The sequence below is a fragment of the Heptranchias perlo genome, chromosome 8 (assembly GCF_035084215.1).
Source record: "Heptranchias perlo isolate sHepPer1 chromosome 8, sHepPer1.hap1, whole genome shotgun sequence".
NCBI lineage: Eukaryota > Metazoa > Chordata > Chondrichthyes > Hexanchiformes > Hexanchidae > Heptranchias > Heptranchias perlo.
In genome coordinates, this window is record NC_090332.1 from 71,920,789 (window position 1) to 71,941,730 (window position 20,942).

The 20,942-nt window shown below is 40.6% G+C and overlaps 1 protein-coding gene across 4 annotated transcripts in view; it reads right to left on the reverse strand.

Annotated features, from left to right (window-relative positions):
- LOC137324685 (mitogen-activated protein kinase kinase kinase kinase 3) overlaps positions 1–20,942 on the reverse strand; it is a 233,859-nt gene that overhangs the window by 150,007 nt on the left and 62,910 nt on the right. For all 4 annotated transcript variants that reach the window (XM_067989274.1, XM_067989272.1, XM_067989275.1 and 1 more), the window contains exon 2: positions 9,389–9,446. In XM_067989274.1, the coding sequence (XP_067845375.1) occupies positions 9,389–9,446 (58 nt within the window). The remainder of the gene's footprint in view (positions 1–9,388; positions 9,447–20,942) is intronic.

A 20,942-nucleotide genomic window follows, 5' to 3' on the forward strand; every position in this document is an offset into this window, starting at 1 on the left:
GTTCATCTGCTGAAGTACGCTCAACCAGAAATGCTAGACCCTCGTGAATTATAATGGCAAAGTCCACTGCTTGGAAGAGGAACGAGAAGCATGAAGCAATCTCTGAAAAAACTTTTCATGCTCCTGGAGAAAGCCAATATCTACTTCTACCTGAGGAAAAAGGCAACCCTCTTCCATTAAATGGAGAAATGGGTCACTTAATATTCAGGGAGATACTATTAAAAGGAGTTGAGGAAAAATAGATTAGTAACCGGAGTTGCTACAGCACCTCCCAGAGGAAAAATGTTGACTTGCTGCAAGCAGCAGTCCATCAACGTCACAGTGAGTCTTAGAAATATAACCAAAGTTCCCAGTTTTCACATTTTTTAAAAAATAATTTTCAATGCTCATTTTAATCATTTAGTTGCACAAAAAACAGTTCTATCATTTTTCTTTTGTTAACGGTAAAATTGGGTGCAAATTAAAAAAATGTAGAGCATTGTTGATTCATCCAACTGTGTAGTTTGCGTTATCTGACAGAATGAATGCTTATTCTGTATCACTTGAGTAAAACCATTTTTATTTTTGAGACAGCACGGTCACAAATTAAAAACTGTAAAAGATAAATCTATCAGATAAATATGAGTGAGTTTTTAAAAACTTTTTTAAAAACTTGCCATGTTTTGTGTTGTAGAAATAGACTTCAAAATTTTATCTTTTAAAATATCAAAAGGTATTTGTACTATGAACAAACCTAAATACATTTTTAACCATAATGTCTATCCCATACCATATAAATTCAACCAGTAGCTTAAGAACAATTCACCAAAAAAAACCAAAATGAAACAACCCAGTAACAGACAATCATATCCAGCAAAGAAATCCTACCACAGCATTAAGCTCAACTCAAAGATCCTAAGCCACTTGCAACATGACAGGCCTGACAGGCAGCAGTTTTCAGAAAAAGTTGAATATTTTAATCCCGGCAACTATACGAACTCAAGCTTGGTCCTTCTCAGAGGAGAAAAAAATACATTATTTTGCTCCCTACTTCTCTGTTGAAGCCACCTTGGTGCAAGGACCTAACTAAAGAGGGTTTAGCCAGGACATTAACACAGGGTCTGCTTCTTTTAAGTCCGGGTCTCAATTAAACACCCTTTCAAATATGTGGAGCAGAACGAGGAGACTGCACTCAGTTGATCAGTATGAAGCTTCACACCATGAAGAACGTTGCAGAAAAGATGCTTCTGGCGAAGGGCTTGCTTGATCTCAAATTCCAGTTGCTGCTCAGTAGGTAGGAGATAAATCTCCATAAGTAGAGATCAATTCAACTTACAAGTAGAGCGGGGACGTTTTAAAATCAGCATGCTTCAGAATCTCTTCTTTGGGGTAGTCAGTAAATCTCAATGCAATCACAATTCTTGTCACACAATTACAGCACAATGACAATTTCAATGTCCGAGATCAATCCAGATGTACAGGCCGCTAGTGAACTCTGTCAATGTCAAATCAAAAAGACCTTTCAGGATTCACTGAATAACCAGGATAATCATCGTTTCCTCAGCACTCTCCAAGATCCCAAAATTATGCAAGTTATTGCAGTTTCAGCCATTTCGCTGATTTTGACAGCAAGTATTTTGTGGCCTTTTGCAGCAAAGCTTAGTGTGCCCAATATGGAATCTAGAGTGTGGGATTTAATTAGGTCAATGATTTGTGCAGTGTTCTGAAGGTTAATCCCGCAGCAACATTAATTTTGACAGTGGTAATACTCAAACTGCTGTTCTACGCCAGGATTACACAAGACATTGCTGGTTGAGGATACGCAGTCGGCAACCCCTCACTGAGCCAGAGAGAGATTGTGTTGATAGCAACACATCAGACATTGTGACTTGAGCTGAACTCAGAGCAGCATAGAATTTCACCAACAATTGATTTAAAAAAAAACATTTAACTGGACATTGTCCTTTTCCCTTTCTGAAGTGAATTTACACACAGGGGGTTTGTAACTTTCCATGTCGCCCGCTCTCTTCCTTTCTCCTACTTTCTCTAACCTCTCTTCTTCCTCTTGTCTCTCCCTCTGAACATATTTTAGTTATGTTCAAAGTGACTAACTTGAGGAAATATGTTAATCTGCTTTTGGCCACTAACTTGAGCTGGCTTAAAATTTCATGCTAAATTGTACCAGAAAGCTTGATTCATGTATCCATATTTTCAAATAGCTAATTGCTACAAAAAACACTGATTTCATTTTGAACCAGTAACATTTTTTTTCAAAACAGTAATTAAGATCTGACATAGTGAATACTTTGTGATTAAAATTTTTTACCCAGAGTGTGGTTGGAATGTGGAACTCACTACCACAAGGAGTAGTTGAGACAAATAGCATAGATGCACTTAAGGGAAAACTAGATAAACACACAAGGGAGAAAGGAATAGGAGGTTATACAGATAGGGATAGAAGAAGAGGGGTGGGAGGAGACTCGTGTGGAGCATAAACACCGGCATGGACCAGTTGGGCCAAATGGCCTGTTTCTGTGCTGTACATCCTATGTAAAATCATAACGAAATTAGAAAATGGAGAAAACTTGAGAAACCTCAAAACCAAGAATCAATTTTATGAATTATACTTACAAGATTATGTCAATCCCATTAAAATGGATGTTGCAAATGTAGATAAACCCAAAAATGGTCAGTACTATTTCAGATTTAAGCTCTAGTGCAGGGTACTAACTTTTGGTGGATAGCTACAACTCAAAGCAGTGATTTGTTTGAGGGCTCCTCCCACAAAGTCCACAATCAGATTATTTTTGAGCAAAAACAAATGTCTCTTTGTTCCTTTCCCAAACACAGCCACAGGCCTTTCCCTTTCAGATTTCAAACACAACCGTTCCACAAGCTGGGCCACAAGCTTCCTTCCTTCCCCCCCCACCCCCCCCCAAAGTACACACACAGTATAGCATATTGGCAGAAACAATCACCTGCTTTTCCTGACTGGTAAGAATAAATTAATTTGGGTTTTATTTTCATGATCAAGACTTTCCTGTGAGTCACTTGTGCAGGCTGTTCACTTCTCATCCATGACTGGATTCTTTGGGAAGTAAGCAGCCACTGAGTCCTCTTCTCTTTTATAGGAAGATTTTGATTTGGTCAGTACCTTCATATACTGCACGCTGTAGTTACCAGAATTCCAAACATTATAATTTTTATTGTTTATTGGTGCTGGGCACAACAGCATTGCAATAGATTACTCATAAATGCGTTCAGATAGTCAGGCTAGAAATTACATCCTTCACCTCAGTATGAAGCACAGGAATGCACGACTGCAACAGTACAAAAGGATACAAAATATGTAAAAGGATGAACTGACTAGGATGAATTAACAGCAGTCAAATCAACTAAATATGAACAGACACCCACCAGTAATTTTGTAATTTGTTTCTCTGGCTTGAATCTGGTATAGGGCTACAACAGTGTTGTATTTAGCACAAATACCATAAAAAGGGCCCTCTTCTCTAATGTATCCACATTATAGTACTGAGCATCCAGGATCCCACATTCACTTTTTTTTTTAAATCTCATCACATGGATGTATTACACACATATGCAATGTATTTCATATACACACTGATGCGTTTGTGAGCAGAGCTAGTAATCTTACTGTACATATGTTTGCAGGATATAAGCAAGCTTATAGTGGAGAAAAGTTTTGTTGTGCAGTTGCAATGTAAGCTGTGACAGGGCAAGATGGAATATCATTTGAACTGAAATGCCTAAATAATACATTAGGTGGATAGCTAATATAAAGTATCTAAATAACAGCAGTGATATCCTTGCTAACCATTGATAACCAGTTTGGCAACAATTCCCAATATGTTACAACTGGCAACGCATTCAGTTCAATCTTAAGCATGAAGATATTAAATATTTTTATGTTGACACTGTATTCTGTAAATCAGTAACTACTTTTGACTGTTCTAAAAGGCAAAGCAGCAAAGAAAAACCTACATAGTTGTCAATCTCCTCCTTGAGCCTGTAAAGTTGTAAATATGGATTATTTATCATGTTGACTCCAACCTTGCCTCTCAAACAGAATTCTAATTCATACTGCCACACTGAAGAATCATTATGACACGTAGAACACTAATCGAAGAGCAGACGGTCAACGATAAACTGCCGACTGACTGAGATTAAAATCTTGGAATATTTTTTGTAAGGAACTTTATCTCCTCTGAGAGGCAGCAAGTGACAGGCCATTTAGTGCAATAAATGATTCATTATCACACTCAAGCCAATTTTTGTCCTAACAGCAACATATCATTCAAAACCTTTTGCATCACAGCAATAACTACAGCCTCAGCTGCTCTAATACACAATGGAAATATTTGATGATCTTTAGTAAAATTCTGTTCATTCTTTGATTTTAGTTCAATCTTCATATAACAGGATGTAGGCAGTCATTTCAGTGAGGGAAAAAAAATCACCGAGTACTGTCCTTTTAAACAATATAGTAGTCAAGTGATCGTCTCCTCCTCTGCTGTAAGAGGCCTGCTCTATACACAACAGGAAAGAGCTCCAAGCCATGTAAAGTGAAACAAGGGGTATGATGAGAGAGAGCTTTGTAAGTGGAATTTGAAAGCAAGGAGGAAAGCCAACCCAAAGGTAAGCAAATCTAAGTTTTTTAATTTTTTTCCTCATTTATTCAACTTCTACGTACAACGGGAGCAAATCAAAGTAGTGCAAGGATTAAAGATAAGATTGAGGACTTGGATCTTCAGGCTGGCATGAAGCATAATGGTGTCAAAAATCATGCCTTCATAAGCAGTCAAGTCACATCAATGCTATTTTAAGAAAGCAGGGATGCTCTTCCATGTTGTTGTCTCCTGAAGGAATGCTTTGTTGGTCTAAGTGTTCAATGCATTAAACTTTCCTTTGTGGATTCTTCACTGCCAAGGAGAAAATTCACTATCCAGTTTGCTAACCTCTGCTTAGTAATGGCTTTAGCCAAAGTTTTGTTTTCAAAGGAAACAACTACCTAAACTACACAAGGTCCTTAATCCTCCTTACATAAAAGGCCAGTATGCTGGAAATATTACTGGAGTGATACTTCTTTTCAGAGAAGACTAACCTGAAACTGAAGTGCCAATATTCTAATAGCTACAATCTCCATCCAGCTAAAGAGTCAAGTTATGTCAAGGCATTCTATTGAATTGGAAATAGGATTAATACTTGAAGCCATGCATCACTGAGCAGGATCGGCAGCACTCATTACAAATTTTATCTGCAGCTACCATAGGTGGCACAGTGAGGGTCGACTGGGGTTGGTCCAAACCAGAAAGATTGTAACTCAAACAGGTCACAGATAAAGCACAGGAACTTTGCAGGCTGGAAAAATGCATTAACTCAAACAAAATTTACTTCCCCTCTATAAATCCAAAAACTTCAAGGACGATTTTAAATTGTTTACAGCAAAAAAAGACTCCTCATACAGGCCACCAGTTTTCACCAAGTTTGGCCTTCTCACATTGCCCACTGGCATGTCAGTTGAGGAAATGCATTGACTAGAAAATATTGATAATGTCCAACCCTCAACTGAGGTTTAGGTGAATGAAAGGAAATAAAGGAAGGGACGGAGAGTTATGAAACAGGCCTCACTGAAGTGCCATTCCTTGGTAAACAACAGTGTGTATATTCTAGGAAAGGTCTGACACGAAGTTCACACTACCTTGCAAAAACAGTGGCAAATGTATTGGCTCTAGACATTCAGCCAAGTGCAGCAGCAGACTGAACTTTTATTTACACTTGTTCAGAAATCAATGACAGCAGAAGCCGTCCATCAACTTTCCAATAACCCTCCTCTTAGTCAAATCTAGGTGCTAACAAGCCATCATATTCAGTTGCCACCTGTTCAACATTTGCATTACATGTGGGGTTTTTTCCCCCCCCCCTCGTGGGATTCCTTCACTGGTGACCACTATCTTTGTAAAATTTGGTTCAAAGGATCAATACATTTCATAAGCTTGTCTTTTTACCCATTTTCATTAGAACTCTACTTTTGGATTATCACACCTTAAAGGAAATAGATCTATTATCTAAAAATGAGCTCTGGCATATCTATGTCAAACTGGAGACCAAATGTCATCTACTCTTTCAGAAAAAAACAACAACTACTACACGTACTGATAGAAATTTGATCGTCAAACAATCTTGTTCAATGGGAAGAGCTATTATGGTCCAAGTATTTCCGTGCACATCAGGCCACCAAAACAGCTTATTGTCTTCTGCTTTCATTTTTAGTGGAACTTGTCATTTTTGCCAGATATGGCTAAAAATACAAATCTCTTAGATGAAGATTAATTTTAAGTGATTATTGCTGCAGTGTTTATGTTGGTTAATGTTCATTTCAGTACCAATTTATCTGTTCTTACAAATTTTTCACTTCCCCAGTTTTTTTTTAAAAATATATTCGTCCTCACTTTCTTCATTTTGCTGGCATCCAGGTTTCTATTTTACTATTCCACATTTGATTTCCTCTTTTATGCTCTTTATTTTGATTAACCTTCCAGTGTATGCTAATCATGTGACAGTTTGCCCTTTATTTTGATCCATTTTAATCTTCACCAGTGTTATTCACAGTCTGCACCAAATCAATGATTTTAATTTTATTGTTGCAATCATTCTCCATTTTCGGGGTAGAGTTTTGTGCGCAATGGTTTTTGACTCCCACTGCATGCCTCTATTGTACTGTCACATGAAACAGCAGATTCTGGGTGACACATTTTTCCAACCTCTGATGATATTCAATTTCTTTACTCCCATCTTATTTCTGTCCTTGCTGAACTGTTAATTTTTTTCCCACTACTCTATTCAAACAGATTTTGATATTTTGGCAGGAAAACAAAAGAGAAAACAACCATGGAACGAGGAACGGACATCTGGCCCATTAAACCCACTCCTTCCAACAGGCAGCAGACAACGTACACCGTCACATGTCCAACTCCTGAGGGAGGTGAGAAACTGCTGGTGAAATGGTCAGGGTAAAGTTCAGATTTCTCTACAATAGCAAACACCGCAATCTTCAGTACTATATGCTGTTTGACAATATTCTGCTGACATTTTCCATAGCCTCAGGAACCACAATGTTAATAGACAATTTGATCATCCATGTCTACACTTATCCTTAAATACTTCAATTCCTGTTCTTGATCACTGATATTAAGATCAACAAAGCAATGAAATGTATGCATCAAATTTGACCCACCCATATGATGGAGATACTTGAATTGTGACACTAGGAAGATGGGAAAAAAATTGGGGAGAAATATTTTTATGAAATTTCTATTTGCTAATGTTGTTAGTACATTATATGACATTTACCATAGCTTCTTTAAACCCAGTAAATTTACCCAAATAAAAAATGTTTGCTAAGAAAAGGAGTCCCTCGAGCCTGTTCCACCATTCAATTAGATCATGGCTGATCTGTATCTTAACTCTATCTACCTGCCTTGGTTCTGTAACCTTTATCTAACAAAAAACTCAGTTTTGAAATTATCAATTGACCTAGACTCAACAGCACTTTTTTTTTGGGGGGGGGGGCAGGGTGAGGAAAAGAAAGTTCCAGATATCCACTACCCTTTGTGTGAAGACGTGCTTTCTGACATCACCCCCGAACAGCTGAGCTCCAATTTTAAGGTTATGCTCCCTTGTACTGGACTCTCCCAACAGAACAGTTTCTCTCTATCTACCCTGTTAAATCCTTTAATCACCTTAAACCCTTCAAAAAGTGTTAGACTTAAACTGCAAATAGACATTTAATCCTAGGATGAAAGACCACCAATAAGGTTCAAAATCAATATAATCCTTACTGATAAAACTATACTTTAAATTGCTTCTTCAAGATTATTATCTACAACTAGTCTGATTACTTACTATTTATTTTATATTTCAAAATATACTTGATTTCATAAAATTTAAAGATACACACAGTTCATTGTAAACGGACACAATTTTTTTTTATTATTAGTTCATGGGATGTGGGAGTCGCTGGCAAGGCCAGCATTTATTGCCCATCCCTAACTGCCCTCGAGAAGGTGGTGGTGAGCCGCCTTCTTGAACAGCTGCAGTCCATGTGGTGAAGGTTCTCACACAATGCTGTTAGGAAGGGAGTTTCAGGATTTTGACCCAGCGACAACGAAGGAACGGTGATATATTTCCAAGTCCAGATGATGTGTGACTTGGAGGGGAACGTGCAGGTGGTGTTGATCACATGTGCCTGCTGCCTTTGTCCTTCTAGGCGGTAGAGGTCGCGAGTTTGGGAGGTGCTGTCGAAGAAGCCTTGGCGAGTTGCTGCAGTGCATCCTGTGGATGGTACACAATGCAGTCACGGTGCGCCAGCGGTGAAGGGAGTGAATGTTTAGGGTGGTGGATGGGGTGCCAATCAAGTGGGCTGCTTTGTCCTGGATGGTGTCGAGCTTCATGAGTGTTGTTGGAGCTGCACTCATCCAAGCAAGTGGAGAGTGTTCCATCACACTCCTGACTTGTGCCTTGTAGATGGTGGAAAGGCTTTGGGGAGTCAGAAATTCAGTCACTCGCCGCAGAATACCCAGCCTCTGACCTGCTCTTGTAGCCACAGTATTTATGTGGCTGGTCCAGTTAAGTTTCTGGTCAATGGTGACCCCCAGGATGTTTATGATGGGGGATTCGGCGACAGTAATAGTGAATCAAATTGGCCAAAGACTGGCTTTTGTGATGGTGGGGATATCAGGAGGAGGCAGAGATGGATCATCGACTCGGCACTTCTGGCTGAAGGTGGTTCGAACTATATTCAAGCAATATAGTCGAACCAATACAATGCAGATCGTATACACTATGATCTCATTATTACAATTCAAAAACACAGTACATATCTAATACATTCTGTTCAATACAAAGTGGGGTGGCCTTTCCCCATAGGGCCTTTGTGTAGACCGCACCTCGCTTAAGTGCGTGATGCAACACGTACTCCTGGACCTTGGAGTGCGCTAGTTGGCAACATTCTGTCGTGGACAGCTCCTTCAGCTGGAAAACCAACAGGTTTCTGGTGGACCAAAGGGCCTCCTTCACCAAGCTGATTGTCTTCCAACAGCAGTTGACATCTGTCTCTGTGCGCGTCCCGGGGAACAACCCGTAGAGCACAACGTCCTGCATTACCGACCTGTTGGGGAATGAACCGGGACAGGTACCAATGCATCTCTCTCCACACCTTCTGCGTGAAGGGGCAGTCCATCAGGAGGTGGACGACGGTCTCGTCCCCACCACGGCCTCGAGGGCAGCTCACGGTGGCCCTGAGATTCGATGCGTGTTGGAAGGACCACACTGGGAGGGCGTTTCTAGTCTGACTAGTCTAGTCTAGACAACAGGTCTGATAACTTACCGGGTTCCAGCTTAATAACTTTAATGGCTGCCAGCTCTCCAGTATTGACATTCCGAGCCTAAAGCAGGAAACAGAAAACAACTTTTGAGTATTCATGTTCACAACCCAAAAATAAAATCCTTAACAGCTATATTATAGCGCTGGGATTTCTGCAATTGTCACTTTATTCATCAGGCCAAAAAAATGCAGTACGAAGAGTCAGCAACAAGAAAAAAAGCAGGGAAAGTCTACCCACTATGTTCACCTTAAGCCAAAATTTGTAAACCAAATGTCTATTTAAATTTAATCATTGAAAAATGTGAAATTCTATCGCACGCAAGACTTCAAAACATTTTTCTGTTTACAAGCCAACCTCAATATCAGTAGGTGATTTGACAAAGTGGCTCACAATTCTCTTCCAAAGATTTTTTTTTTTATTCGTTCACGGGATGTGGGCGTCGCTGGCGAGGCCAGCATTTATTGCCCATCCATAATTGCCCTCGAGAAGGTGGTGGTGAGCCGCCTTCTTGAACCGCTGCAGTCCGTGTGGTGACGGTTCTCCCACAGTGCTGTTAGGAAGGGAGTTCCAGGATTTTGACCCAGCGACAATGAAGGAACGGCGATATATTTCCAAGTCGGGATGGTGTGTGACTTGGAGGGGAACGTGCAGGTGGTGTTGTTCCCATGTGCCTGCTGCTCTTGTCCTTCTAGGTGGTAGAGGTCGCGGGTTTGGGAGGTGCTGTCGAAGAAGCCTTGGCGAGTTGCTGCAGTGCATCCTGTGGATGGTACACACTGCAGCCACAGTGCTCCGGTGGTGAAGGGAGTGAATGTTTAGGGTGGTGGATGGGGTGCCAATCAAGCGGGCTGCTTCATCTTGGATGGTGTCGAGCTTCTTGAGTGTTGTTGGAGCTGCACTCATCCAAGCAAGTGGAGAGTATTCCATCACACTCCTGACTTGTGCCTTGTAGATGGTGGAAAGGCTTTGGGGAGTCAGGAGGCGAGTCACTTGCCGCAGAATACCCAGCCTCTGACCTGCTCTCGTAGCCACAGTATTTATATGGCTGGTCCAGTTAAGTTTCTGGTCAATGGTGACCCTCACTATGTTGATGGTGGGGGATTCGGCGATGGTAATGCCGTTGAATGTCAAGGGGAGGTGGTTAGACTCTCTCTTGTTGGAGATGGTCATTGCCTGGCACTTATCGGGCGCGAATGTTACTTGCCACTTATGAGCCCAAGCCTGGATGTTGTCCAGGTCTTGCTGCGTGCGGGCTCGGACTGCTTCATTATTTGAGGGGTTGCAAATGGAACTGAACACTGTGCAGTCATCAGCGAACATCCCCATTTCTGACCTTATGATGGAGGGAAGGTCATTGATGAAGCAGCTGAAGATGGTTGGGCCTAGGACACTGCCCTGAGGAACTCCTGCAGCAATGTCCTGGGGCTGAGATGATTGGCCTCCAACAACCACTACCATCTTCCTTTGTGTTAGGTATGACTCCAGCCACTGGAGAGTTTTCCCCGATTCCCATTGACTTCAATTTTACTGGGGCTCCTTGGTGCCACACTCGGTCAAATGCTGCCGTGATGTCAAGGGCAGTCACTCTCACCTCACCTCTGGAATTCAGCTCTTTTGTCCATGTTTGGACCAAGGCTGTAATGAGGTCTGGAGCCGAGTGGTCCTGGCGGAACCCAAACTGAGCATCGGTGAGCAGGTTATTGGTGAGTAAGTGCCGCTTGATAGCACTGTCGACGACACCTTCCATCATTTTGCTGATGATTAAGAGTAGACTGATGGGGCGGTAATTGGCCGGATTGGATTTGTCCTGCTTTTTGTGGACAGGACATACCTGGGCAATTTTCCACATTGTCGGGTAGATGCCAGTGTTGTCGCGGTACTGGAACAGCTTGGCTAGAGGTGCAGCTAGTTCTGGAGCACAAGTCTTCAGCACTACAGCTGGGATGTTGTCAGAGCCCATAGCCTTTGCTGTATCCAGTGCACTCAGCCGTTTCTTGATATCACGTGAAGTGAATCGAATTGGCTGAAGACTGGCTTCCGTGATGGTGGGGATATCGGGAGGAGGCCGAGATGGATCATCCACTCGGCACTTCTGGCTGAAGATGGTTGCAAACGCTTCAGCCTTGTCTTTTGCACTCACGTGCTGGACTCCGCCGTCATTGAGGATGGGGATGTTTGCAGAGCCTCCTCCTCCTCCTGTTAGTTGTTTAATTGTCCACCACCATTCACGACTGGATGTGGCAGGACTGCAGAGCTTTGATCTGATCCGTTGGTTGTGGAATCGCTTAGCTCTGTCTATAGCATGTTGCTTCCACTGTTTAGCATGCATGTAGTCCTGAGTTGTAGCTTCACCAGGTTGGCACCTCATTTTTAGGTACGCCTGGTGCTGCTCCTGGCATGCTCTTCTACACTCCTCATTGAACCAGGGTTGATCCCCTGGCTTGTTGGTAATGGTAGAGTGAGCAATATGCCGGGCCACGAGGTTACAGATTGTGCTGGAATACAATTCTGCTGCTGCTGATGGCCCACAGCGCCTCATGGGTGCCCAGTTTTGAGCTGCTAGATCTGTTCTGAATCTATCCCATTTAGCACGGTGGTAGTGCCACACAACACGTTGGATGGTGTCCTCAGTGCGAAGACGGGACTTCATCTCCACGAGGACTGTGCGGTGGTCACTCCTACCAATACTGTCATGGACAGATGCATTTGCGACAGGTAGATTGGTGAGGACGAGGTCAAGTGGGTTTTTCCCTCGTGTTGGTTCGTTCACCACCTGCCGCAGGCCCAGTCTGGCAGCCATGTCCTTCAGGACTCGACCAGCTCGGTCAGTAGTGGTGCTACCGAGCCACTCTTGGTGATGGACATTGAAGTCCCCCACCCAGAGTACATTTTGTGCCCTTGCTACCCTCAGTGCTCAACATGGAGGAGGACTGATTCATCAGCTGAGGGAGGACGGTAGGTGGTAATCAGCAGGAGGTTTCCTTGCCCATGTTTGACCTGATGCCATGAGATTTCATGGGGTCCAGAGTCAATGTTGAGGACTCCCAGGGCCACTCCCTCCTGACTGTATATCACTGTACCGCCACCTCTGGTGGGTTTGTCCTGCCGGTGGGACAGAACATACCCAGGGATGGTGATGGAAGAGTCTGGGACGTTGGCTAAGATATCTGTGGCTAAGATCAGTAACTCTCACTATGGAGGAACTCAGGCTATGAATCCATATCTTGTTGCACACATTAATTTGTTTTCTATTTTTTTTAAAATAAATTTTGTGTTCATTAAGGAACACTCTCCATTTGGGATACCCACTGTCAGCATCAAGAACTCCCAGGTAAGGTATAGCACAGTGCGATTCCAAGTAAAGCTCCCTCTACTTTTCCCCAAAAACATGCCTCAATCTCAAAAATCAAAGAAGTACCCCATCCTATGGGATGGCCAATTTAATGCCAACTGGAGACCTTCAAAGGGCAGTATGGTGCTGTGGTTCCATGCCTGGCAAAACCTGGGTTGAGACTACCCACACAAGTGCAATATTGTGAATCGAATCCAATTTGTACACCTATCCCTTCTGATACCATTTTACTGTGAAAAGCTCGAGTTACAATATCAATATTGTCTAGCTTTGGTTATTGTAAGAGGTTTGTCAATGAGTCATCTTCAAGTAAACAAGAACAATGCTCATGTGATCACTGACTCAGTCTTTGTTAACTGAGACTATATTGCTCATGATTCAGCAGTTAGAGAGGACTATCTTTGTACGACTTCTTGATGGCAGAATTACTAATATAGTAATTGCATCCCTAATGCATAGTTAAAAATACTTCTAACTTTAAAACAAAAAATATACCTGCAACTTTGGATCTAATTTTTTTGGCCAGAAAGGTGGGGGATGGGAGGAGAGGAGAGATGGGGAAGTGAAGGATATGTTAATCATTCAAAATTAAGAGAATGGCTCCTTTCCCCCTCAACGCCGATTGCCAGCCAATAAGGAATTTAGTGTGTGTTAAATATAAAAGATCAGCACATACAACACTTCCTAGCCCCAGATGACTAAGTGTCATCAAGATAAAATTAATTAAGGCAACTTGCTAAGCTATGTTTTTGTGCTTGGTATGATAAAAGATATCAGTGCTTGAGTACAGTTCCATTTTGGGCACCCCAGCTCAGTACTGAACACTCCCAGATTAGGTGTAACAAGAGAGTTAGATGCAGGGTGCAGTTCCCTCCACTCCATTCAAATAATGTCCCCTCAGGCCCAACTTCAAAAGAGTAACCATAGCGATATCAATTTTTATATTTCCTACATTATCTAAAATTAAGGCCTCAGATTTAAAATGGTGCCGTTTTCTGTTGCTGGTCCTGTACCCGCTAGAAACTTGCAACTGCCCAAACTTATTTCACGTAGACTTCCATTTTAGCAGAGGTTTCATTCGACTCACCTAGCACAAATTCAAATCCAGGTTTTCCCAGAAGTCAACAAGCGACCCTTGGTAAGAAACAGGTAGAAATTTGCCAAATTATTTTTTCTACATTCTCGCCAAGTGTAGAAGAAGAATGACTCAATCAGCACCTAGATAACCCTTGACAAATTAGTTGAAAGGACATGTCAGAAATTCCAATGGCAGCAATGAAGAGAAATATAAGCAACACAAGCACACCGATTGAGTTTTATTTTACATAAGTTTGTTGTTGTCGTCCCTTTAATAATCCACTATTCAGCTTGGCTGCGTCCTTTAAAGAGTAATTATTGAAAACATTTTAAAATTCTGATAATGAATGGATACCCAAGCTAATCATAATGCTCCAACATTGAAAATTCTTCATTCTTTAAATGCCAAATTTATCTTTATCTTTATCACTCTCCCCCACCGAATTCTCAATCAACTAGAGCTAGTAAAAAGAACATCCTCCATTTGAGGCACCCACTGTCAACATCAAGCACACCCAGGTTAACTATAGCACAGCCAGATACAAAATAAAGCTCTCCAGTCTGTTCCAACAATTTGCCTCAGTCACAAACAAACTGCTGCCCCTATTGCATCAATGTGTCATCTTTTCCATTTCCCACACCTGTCATCCTGATTGCCAATTAATGCTGAATTAGATATAGTTTTGTCCATGCCCAAGAACTAGATTGAGACTGTCCAAACTCACTTCACATAGAACCCTTACAGCTAGTAGACAAAGGAAACTTTCAACTCACCAACCTGTGCTGGATTTGAATCTGATCCAAGAGGCAAGAAGCCAGTGCCCACCCAGTTCCCCGAGGGCACCAGTATTTACATCCCTCCAGTCCAAAAAAAAATCCATTAACCACTACTCCTTTTCTTCCTATAGCCAAATTCCTATTCATGCTGCCATATTCCATTTAATACAATGCACCCTAATTTCATCAACAATTGTCCTATGCAGCACCTTATCAAATGCCTTTTGCAAATCCATATACACAAAATCCACACCATTTCCTTTATCAATACACTCACTCCATTATTATCTTAAAGAACTCTTACGTTTGTCAGATATGACTTGCTTTTACAAATCTGTGCTGGTTGTCCTTAATTAACCCATGTCTTTCTGAGTATTAACTTTACCCAATATTTATGACCTCTAGAAGTTTAACCAGCTTATCACTTTCTCCATTCTTTAACAGAAGCATTATTTTGGCAACCTTCTAGTCCTCTGGTATAATTTCCACATCCAAGGATATTTGAAAGATTTTGGTCAAAGTCTCCAATATTTCCTCATTTTCCATTTGCATTACTTTTACCCCAGTCAATAATGGGTGACTTTAATTAACCAAACCTAACCTGATACAAGAAAACAATTGCAATCATAACATTGAGAGGATACCGCAGAAATCCACCATAATAAAAAAAATTGTATACCATATTTTATGTCTGTAGTGATTGTTTGACTGTAGGATAATCATGTTTGTTGCTTTGTCAATGTGTTTCATTGGCAGGGCTGTCAACCAATGAGATGAGAGATGTGAGGGGTGACATTCAACATCCAAGCTTTCTGACTCATCAGGTATGTTTCATTGACAAGGCTATGAATTACTGAGGTGGGGCATGTAACACTCATTTATAGTCCCCATTTCCCACAGTAAGAATCTACTTGCATATTTCAGCCAGCAACTTAATAAACTTGAAGGAGTTAAACACACAAATAATTATTCAGTTTAGTGAGATTTCAAAACAAAATTCCTCCAGCAACTCTACCAGCAAGCTAATACACAAGAAACCTGGGCCTACAGAGGCCTCCAATTGTCAAAAGCCAGACATATCCTACCAAACACCAGAGTACTAGAGATTGTTATCCAAGACCCTGAACACATTCAACGACTGCTCTTCACCTGACCCCCAATACTCCTGATGGCTTCCCCAGTCATTTTCTTTCACTCACTGGCACTTAAATTTTTTTTTTAATTTACGCTTTTTTAAAAAAAAACATTTGAAATGCATCTGAATTGAAGTGCTGCTGGCAAAGCAGAATGTTTGTTGATGAAGATCAACTGGGTTCCACCCACTGGCACTCAATTCAGACTCTAATTTTATCGAGAGCTGAGCGGAGCAAAGGCATGTTTACTGTAAGTCCAGCTAATTACTGTACCAGTGTTATCTTCTTTCACTGTTTGGCAGGCAGGGTGAGGCAGAACACTGGGACTTCAAAACACACTCAGGATTTAGGCTAGCAAATAGCCTTCTTTTACACTACTGACTCTACCAAACAGGTCTATTTCAGTAGGTTAAGATTGTAATATACTGGAAACATTGTTCAACTTTTTCTCTCTCCATACTTCCCCCAAATGCTGTCTACACACGGTCTTACCTTCAGCCTACAAGCAATGTCACAAGAGATGAACTACAGTTTAAAAATAGTGCTGATGCCCTAATATCCTGCACCACAGCACATCATTTCATATCCATATTTGTTCCCTGACAAAAAATACTCAATCTCCAAAATCTTATCGAGGACCGTTGCTGAACTTTAGATGGGGGTGGTGGAGGATTACAAGAATTGTGAACACCTTCAAAAAATATCCAGAAAAAGATAATATTTTTGTTTAAACACACTGCCTCAATCATATCATATAATTTGGGTAAGTGGAACTGATCTGGTTTTCTTATCACTAGGTGTGATCTGATCAGCAGAGACACTAAATTAACTCTGTGGGAAAAACAGGTAATTTTTCCCCTTAGTGCCCTTAAAATAAAAATTAGTACAACGATTAATCAAAACATATGGGCTGGAGAGGGAATGGTTAACCAGTGCATGCTAATAACATGAGAGCTAGCCGAGGAATCACAAGGCTTGACAGTGCAACAGAGCCAAATCATTAGTTATTAACCCAGATGCATCTGCAATCGTGTGTTAATTACCGTCTTTCACTTTACAAAATGTGGAAAGCATTTACTGAATGTTATCAGCATTCAGTTTAAAATGATTTTTTTTCCCCAAAAAGTTCAACAGCAACAAAGGTAATCCTAATTCTTCATGGCTGGCACAACACATTCTCAGATCAACATGTAACACAAAATTGGAAGAATACAACCCAAAACCCCAGCCCCAGTAAATCCAGTAATAAACCCCTCATCAAATGTGGTGAAAATCCAATAAAATTTGAAAAATCAGCTACTAGCTGATGCTCAAGTACAGAACAGGGAAACAAAGAACCAACATTTCATAAATGTACTCACTTGGGACCAATATGCTAAATAAGCCCTGACATAACACTGCAGAACATCTCATGTTACAGTACATTAGTCTCCTAAAGCAGGTCACATCATGATGTTACTATTTTATACTACAGAAGTAAGCTCCCCATTTTTTGTAATAATCTTATGCATCTCTCATTAACTTAGCACTGTTCCCTCTGTTAGTGTGCTGTCAATTTAATGGATAGAAGTTTAAAAGTTTTTAAAAAGCAGATCTACAGATGCCACACACCCAGTTTAAATAGACTGCCAATTACCTCAAGCAATTAAAAGCTGCCTCCAATGCTATGCAGTGCAGTTCCAGAATATAAATGTTCAGAAATGCATTTGATTTATTTTAAAACTTTGAAAAATGAATGCAGTGTAATTAATTACTCTTGAAATAATGTGTCCCAATAATCATTTCACTAAATAATTTATCTTTGGTTAATTCTCTTCCGTGCCTTCTCCCCCATGCATTCCCATACCTTATACAAAAAAAATCTCTTCACCCTCCTGTGTGCAACTTTCCCAATTTTCTATTGGATACGGCACCAGTATCCTCTGAGTCATACTTTCTTTGCTATGTCCATGTGAAAAGTGTTTGGCTTATGCTGAATGCAACAAATTTTATATCTTTCTCCACAAAAAATATTGCAATTGTAGATTTTTCCTGAACACCTATTCAGAACAATATAGCCACATGGTTAAAAGCTGACAGATTTGTTACACCTGTTATACTGCAGCAATGTCAGAAACCATCACTGAGATTGCTTCACCATGAATCATAATGCATCAGGCTTAATCATTCATTTTATATTACAAATTCTGTCAACTAAATACCAAAATTAGATGTATTGACTCAAGTCTGTCAGCAGTAATCAAATCAGGTTGGATTGAAAGCTTTAGTATTGAAGGTTAGGATGCTTAAAGCTGCATCTGTACTTTTTGGAGCCAGACAGTCCCCATTTGATTCTATGCAACTCCAAAATAAAACTTTTAGGGCCAGGATAGCTCTGCACATACATTATCACTCCAAGCCTGCAAATTTTAAACGTCCAACTCCACAGGAATGTATAACTGCATCCTTAAATATCAGAAAATGACAGACCAGTTATTGCAATTCATCTTCTAATTGACATTTTTAGTTCACTAGAAATAAGCATTCATGACTCAAGTTAAACTCAGAACAAAAAAATTCAAAGCGGCTACAAATACAACTAAAAGCATCCTTACCATCTGAAGTGTAATTTTCTTAACAGTAAAACTACCCACAGTCCAAATACAGGGTCCCGGATTTCTTGCTTCATTTAACTGGTGCTATCCTGTCTGCCTACAACTGTTTTTGATCTCTGCAGCCTACAACTATAATTATGAAATTACATTTTTACTTCATAGCTTCCAGTATTCACTGAAAAACTGTGTTGATGGAGTAGTTGAGGCGAATAGCATCGATGCCTTTAAGGGGAAGCTAGATAAGTACATACGGGAGAAAAGAATAGAAGTATATGCAGATAGGGTTAGATGAAGTAGGGTGGGAGGAGGCTCATGTGGAGCATAAACACCGGCACAGACCAGTTAGACCGAATGGCCTGTTTCTGTGCTGTTAATTCTATGCAATGTAATATGTAAAAACATATGGATGGACTGGTTCAATACTCAAATAACTGGCTCATTTCTCAATCCTATCTCACCAGAATGCTGACTGATTTGCTTCCTTTGTTAAATGAATAACTTCACCCCTGCCATAAAATAGGGGTATGTACTAATACTGGCCAGATTACTTAGCTTTGAAATCATTGTTTCTTTTAGTTTTTATATTTGTACATACATTAAAACTAAAAGGAATAAAATTAAATTAAAAATCATCTTTAAAGCTCGATTCTTGTATATTGGTGGTTTGTCTGTCCCAATTTTTCAGTTTCTAGACGAGGATCTCATCCTTCCCCAACTACCTCCGTAGGTGGAACTAAGTTTCAATGATTGACAAATGGCTTTGTTGTTCATTAGAGGTTTAAGTTCATTAAATATGTGTGGTATTTCTTTTTCTTATCTTGGTAGTAAAATTCTACTCAAAAATAAAATATAGCTACAAATATGAAGGAAACTGGTAGTGTGGTGCACTGAATGAACACAATGTTAAGAGTGGTGCGATGCATTTTCATTCCCACACCATGCTCTTTGTCTTAGCTATGCCTCTGGTGTGGAACTACTGAGTGAACACTGGGTGCAATTGTCAGGAAGGGAGAAGCAGCATTGGGCCATATATCCACTCCTTATTGGCCAATTCAACATCAAGGACCATATTGCTGATGGCCCAAAAGAGGAGATGTTTTTGACTTCCTGTATTTGTTTCTAAAAACAACTGTAACCTGCATTAAATTGTTCATCTAATCTTCCAGTTGTACACTGTACCATAGTAAAGGCATATTTTCTGTAAAGAAAAATATACGGTGGAATTAAAGCCTGTGAGGACGACGCAAAGAGGCTTCAAAAGGGATACAGATAGGTTAAGTGAGTGGGCGAGAAGGTGACAGATGGGGTATAATGTGGGGAAATGTGAAATTATCCACTTTGGTAGGAAGAATAGAAAAACAGATTATTTTTTTAAAAGGTGAGAGAAGAAGAAATGTCGATAGTCAGCGGGATTTGAGTGTCCTCGTACATGAATCACAGAAAGTTAACATGCAGGTACAGTAAGTAATTAGGAAGGCAAGTGGTATGTTATCCTTTATTGCAAGGGGGTTGCAGTATAAGAATAAGGAGGTCCTGCTGCAATTATATAGGGTTCTGGTAAGAGCACACCTAGAGTATTGTGTATAGTTTTGGTCTCCTTACCTAAGGAAGGATATACTTGCCTTAGAGGGGATGCAATGAAGGTTCACTAGATTGATTCCTGGGATGAGAGGGCTGTCCTATGAGGAGAGTTTACAAGAATGGAGTTTACAAGAATGAGAGGTGATCTCATTGAAACGTATAAAATTCTTAGAGACTTGACAGGGTAGATACTGAGAGGCTGTTTCCCTTGGCTGGAGAGTCTAGAACTAGGGAGCATAGGCAAAAAATAAAGGGTCAGCCATTTAGGACAGAGATGAGGAAAAATGTCTTCACTCAGAGGGTTGCGAATCTTTGAAATTCTCTACCCTAGAGGGCTGTGGATGCTCAGTCGTTGTGTATACTCAAGAACGCTAAGGGAATCGAGTGCTATGGGGAATGGGTGGGAAAGTGGAGTTGAGGTAGAAGACCAGCCATTATCTTATTGAATGGCAGAGCAGGCTCAAGGAGCCGTATGGCCTACTCCTGCTCCTATTTCTTATGTCCTTATGTACTGGATAGTAAAAAGGAGCAGATACCCCGTGTTACAGTTTGGGCTTCAGTCTGATCATCAGCTAAAAAGTGGTTTCCATAATCAGACAATCTGTTATGAATCAAAACCTGCACCTCTTATACATGCGGTGTATGGGCTATCTTGCAGTTTAACTACTGACCTTTATTCACTGTATATTGATCACTGGGAATATGTGCCTCTTCCAAAAGGTGGAAAATGACATGGCTAGACCAATATCTATGTCAAAACTACTCATCATGTCAGATTTCTTTATAGGTTGAGCACACAGAGGCAGCAAGACAAAGCAAGTTACTAAACAGCACAATATTAAAAAAAACAAAAAACAGAATCAGTCCACAAGATGTTAATAAAGCCTTCATCAGCACATGTTTCTTAGAGTCTGATAAGCAACGAATCTCTTGGAGGAAACCGGTTTGTCTGTCGGTAGGCCTTAAAGAAGCTATGTTGTATCTGCCCAAGGAGCTCTGAAGCCTTGACAAAACTATTGCTGAGCAACATAAGTTGTGATTATGC